Genomic DNA, 5086 nt, shown 5'->3' on the forward strand with positions numbered 1-5086 from the left:
ATTGTGTCTAAATTAATTGTATTTAATGTATTTGCAAAAAACATGCTTTGTGTATTTCCCATTCATTTCCAATGGCGCTAACAACACAAGTGCGACTATTTTTTACAACTATTTAGCTTTTTCAAATCAAGTCCACATTATGTTTTATTTATTTACTTTTTTTTCTTGTGGTTACATAGTCATGTACCAATCCGATAAAATAGTGATTTTTTTAAATTTCTGGAAAAAAATAAAAAATCCGGTCTAAAATGACCAAACAATAGCAGAGGGTTAATTTGTGGAACCACATGGTAACCTTGTGTGAGCATGTTCAGCTGGCTTCTTCATCTGAATTTGATATAATCGACTCACTCATCACACCACATATTTAACCCTCTAGTGGTTAATGATAGTACTGCACCAAATATACAAGAGTTTATTTGTGGTATACAAATCAAAAGAAGTTACAAAATAAGTATACTACAGGGGTAACAGAGGGTAACAGAATGTTTTGTGATCTGGCATAGGACAAACAATGCCATTTATTTATGATTCAAGGAATATCCTGTTTAATGTTATACTGAAGAGTAGTATATTAATGTGAGTGTTGAGGCAATAAAAATATATATTTTTTGCACCAAAATTACAATCTGTTATGTCTTTAGCAAGCATTTAGCTAAACTTTACCAGCCACCCTTTACACAAACCTTGTTACATTAGCTAAAAGTCCAATGCCCATAAAGATACTAAATGATTAGTAATCATTTATAAACATTTACAAATGATGAATAGTTTCAACTTTAGGTTGACTACATGAACAAATAATTAATAAATGATTAGTAAAGATGTGTGAATAGGGTAAATTCAGGTCTTTCGGGACACTTTTTGCCATTGAGATGACTGCTCATAAAGGTATTAATGATTAGTAAACATTTATAAACATTTGCAAATGATGAATAGTTTAGATTGGGTACTGCAAAAACATGAACAAATAATTAATATATTATTTAAGTTAAGATGTGTAAATAGAGCTCTACACAACAAACAAAGACCAACAAATGAAGATCATATGAACTGAAAGTTTACTGACATTTGTAAGCATGTCAATTTACAATAAATAATCATATGTTAATAATTAGGTAATGTTTAGTAAGTTCATTAGTAAACATTAACAAGAACATTATCTCATATTTCCAGCTATGTGAATATATATTAACTAATGATCAGTTAAGCATTATATAATGTTTGATAATGATTTATAAATGAAAGTTATTATAAAGTGTTACCGACTTAAGCTGAATAATGACAATATTTTCTTTTCAGAGATGCTTTACAGCTTTACAGAATGCTTTACAGAATTTTAATTTGTATCATATTTGAATAAGTTTGCATCATTCATTCTCCTGTTTCACATTATTTTAAATAATCTGTCTTGTAAAGCGCTATATAAATAAAGGTGACTCGACTTGAGTCCATGTAGTCTCAAACTCTTGAAAAACCTTAAGAAACTGAAAACGTTAATTACATTAAGGATTTAGCATTGTGCTTTCTTCTAATTAGAAACATGCCCTTTTAGGCATGTTTGTGGTGTGGCACTGTTTTTTATAGAAAATATAGAAAAAGTCACATTATTATAGATCAGATTAAAAGAAATCTTGTTCTCTCATTCTTTACTTTTCTGCATTTCACTTCTACACTGGTGTGTCTCTTTAACGTAAAACTTCTAACAAAACAGTAAAACAGGCTATTCTGATCATGCTTCATGTAGCTTGAACGAATGAATGGCTTGAATCCTATAGTGCAACAAGTAAATGGGATCATTAAATAATGGATATGTGAGTGAAAGTGAAGTGACGTGTGTATTTAACCCATCCAAGTGCACACACACACAGTAGTGAACACACACACACACACCTTATAAAAGTGATTTTTGCATAATAGGTGCCCTTTAAACTGCAATCAAATATCAGAACACATACCCGGAGCAGTGGGCAGCCATGTCATGCGGCGCCTGGGGAGCAGTTGGGGGTTTGGTGCCTTGCTCAAGGGTCTCACCTCAGTTGTGGTATTGAGGGTGGAAGAGAGCACTGGTTATTCACTCCCTCCACGACAATTCCTGCTGGACCTGAGACGTGAACCCACAACCTTCGGGTTACAAGTACAACTCTCTAACCATTAGGCCACGACTGCCCCCATGTCGTGGGCAGAATATAACTGCTATTCTCACAGTGCACAATTAGGTACAACACCACATCACACTGGTAAAAATTTTGACTGGAACAGTTATTGAATCAAACTGAATCAACAGCAAACTGATTTCAGCTGGATAATGGCTGTTTACTATTGTCTTTTTAGAGCTGCTTTACAGTTGAACTGAATTGTGTTTGCATCACTGAATCATTATTTTCCTGTTTGTCACTGTAAATCTGCTTTGAAACAATCTGTATTGTTTAAAACACTATATTAATAAAGGTCAGTGTCAGCAAATTATGCAAGAGTATATCTTCATCAGAGTGTATATTTACACTAAAGTGCACATAGCCTGCAAACTCTGCTCACCATTTTCTTTGTCAGACAAAAGTACAAAAGAAACCATGCTAGTAACTGGGAGAGTGGAATGAAGAGTAAGGAGAGTTGATTTACCTTTTGATGCAACTGACACAAGTTCCATTTTGTCTTTTCTGATTCCGTTCTTCCCCCTTTCCCATCGCATATGATGTTTAATTTAAATAAAAAGCAGTAATAAAATGTGTTTTGGGTATTTAGTATATAGTGGGAATAAAGTGCTTAAGTATTTAATAAGCCAATAATTGCTAACTAAATTCCAACTTAATCAAATGCTTGTGAAAATATGCTGAGGTTTTACATATGCAGAATTGTATGCAATTTGTTGTGCATCCTTTTAATATAATTTTATTTATGATTGTCAAATTTTGTTGAGTTTGAACTTTCCATAGTTATAGGTAATGATTTAGTAAAAATGGGTGACATATTGCAATTCTTTGAATCCAAATTGTTTTGCTAATCTTTGTCATGAGGATCATTGCATACAGAAATTTCCTAGCAAGCACTAAAATAATTTTTCAGAAAATTTAAAAAATGGCAGAAAATAAATATATACATTGATTTAAATAATTTCTTATAATAATTCCATACTATTCATCATGGTTCCTATTATTGTGCTACCTATTGGATTGGATTTGTGTGCTATTGTTTTGAGTAGCAATTGGGATTTGGAACTACTCCATCTCCAAACGTATAGGGTATTACGAGAAATTCAGTACAAACATAAAGCAAACCATAGTTAGGGATTCAATATGCCAACCCCAATGGGTATTTGATGAAACAATAAAGGGCAGCACTATCTTTCTTCTGACTCAGATGTTCCTGTCCTGTATACACATTGGCATGGCAAAGAGGACTGTGTCACTGCTGCAACTGCTGCTTTTGGTGTATGGGGTCTGTGTGCCTGCATCAGCACAAATCTGCAGACTGCTTGGTCAGCCTGCCCTTCCTCTACTTTCTGCACAAAAAGACATTAATATTGGGGCAATTTTCTCATTTCACAAAAGTGCTCTGCTGAAGATCCAGCCTTTCACTTCCAAACCAAAGCCAACAACATGCGGCAGGTCTGTATGAAAATAATAACTCTTTGAGGTGATGATACTTTGCAGACTATAACACACACAACTGATATTCTATTCCTACAGCTTCAACAGCTTACGTGGGTTTAAGTATGCTCAGACACTCATTTTTACCATTGAGGAGATTAATAACAGCACACAGCTGTTGCCTGGTGTTTCTTTGGGCTATAAGATATATGATTCCTGTAGCTCTGTATCTCAAACTGTTCTGTCAGGCATGTCTTTAATGAATGGTTATGAAGAGACTTTGAGTGATACATCCTGCTCTAGACCACCAGCTGTTCATGCCATTGTTGGAGAATCAAACTCCTCTCCCACCATGGCACTGGCTTCTGTAGTTGGTCCTTTCAGCTTACCTGTTGTAAGAACTCTTACTTCCTTAATTCTTGCTGCATTTTATCATGTTGAATTAGTGTATGATGAAGCACTGGAACAGGCACCAATTATGCTTTGAATTAAAATGAAAAAACAATTGTTGTAAATATAGAAGGCAATGTTTAGATTGTAGTGTTTGTAATGTTTATGAAAATAACACTATTTGTCATACACAGTTTTTTTTTTGTTTTTGTTTTTTTGCAGATTAGCCATTTTGCCACATGTGCATGCCTGAGTAACAGAAAAAGGTTCCCATCCTTCTTCAGAACAATACCCAGTGATTATTATCAAAGCAGAGCTCTGGCTCAGCTTGTCAAGCACTTTGGCTGGACCTGGGTTGGGACAGTCAGGAGTCGTGGAGACTATGGTAATAATGGTATTGCAGCATTTGAGGAGACTGCAAAACAAGAGGGGATTTGTATTGAATACTCAGAGGCCATATTAAGCACAGATCCAAAGGAACAGTTTTTAAAGACACTAGAAGTGATAAAGAAGGGCACCGCCAGGGTAGTGCTGGCTTTCGTTGCAGTAGGAGATTTTATTCCCCTCTTAAATGTAATTGCGCAACACAACATCACAGGGATACAGTGGGTTGGCAGTGAATCCTGGATCACTTATCGAACATTTGCAGAAACAAAAGAATACAGTTTCCTCTCTGGAGCTGTGGGTTTTGCTATAGCAAATGCTAAACTTGTGGGCCTGCGAGAGTTCCTAGTGAATGTGCACCCTGATCAAGAACCAAAAAATGAACTTTTAAAAGAATTCTGGGAAACAGTGTTTCAGTGCTCTTTCAGGAGCAACAGAAGTGGTGGCTGTACTGGCTCAGAAAAACTGGCAGAGCTGCAAAATGAATATACTGATGTATCAGAGCTACGGATAGTAAATAAAGTGTACACTGCAGTGTATGCTATTGCACATACACTACACAATGTATTAAAAGACTTCAGATCCTCCACCAGCAGCAGCAAAGGAGAACAGCCTAAACCACAAAAGGTAAAAGCACTGAAAGCACTGAAATTTCCGATTTTTCCTCTCAGGTGTTGGAGTATATGAGGGATGTGAGATTCACTGTTAAAACTGTTAAAACA

At 35.4% G+C, this 5086-nt stretch overlaps 1 protein-coding gene across 1 annotated transcript in view; it reads left to right on the top strand.

Annotated features, from left to right (window-relative positions):
• Positions 1-3387: 3387 nt before the first annotated feature.
• Positions 3388-5086, top strand: part of LOC107748627 (extracellular calcium-sensing receptor-like) — a 10838-nt gene continuing 9139 nt past the window's right edge. Inside the window, exons 1-3 of the mRNA XM_016563507.1 lie at positions 3388-3608; positions 3690-3984; positions 4203-4991. Coding sequence (XP_016418993.1) covers positions 3388-3608; positions 3690-3984; positions 4203-4991 — 1305 coding nt within the window. The remainder of the gene's footprint in view (positions 3609-3689; positions 3985-4202; positions 4992-5086) is intronic.

Source organism: Sinocyclocheilus rhinocerous, unplaced genomic scaffold (assembly GCF_001515625.1).
Source record: "Sinocyclocheilus rhinocerous isolate Xijiao unplaced genomic scaffold, SAMN03320098_v1.1 scaffold2726, whole genome shotgun sequence".
NCBI lineage: Eukaryota > Metazoa > Chordata > Actinopteri > Cypriniformes > Cyprinidae > Sinocyclocheilus > Sinocyclocheilus rhinocerous.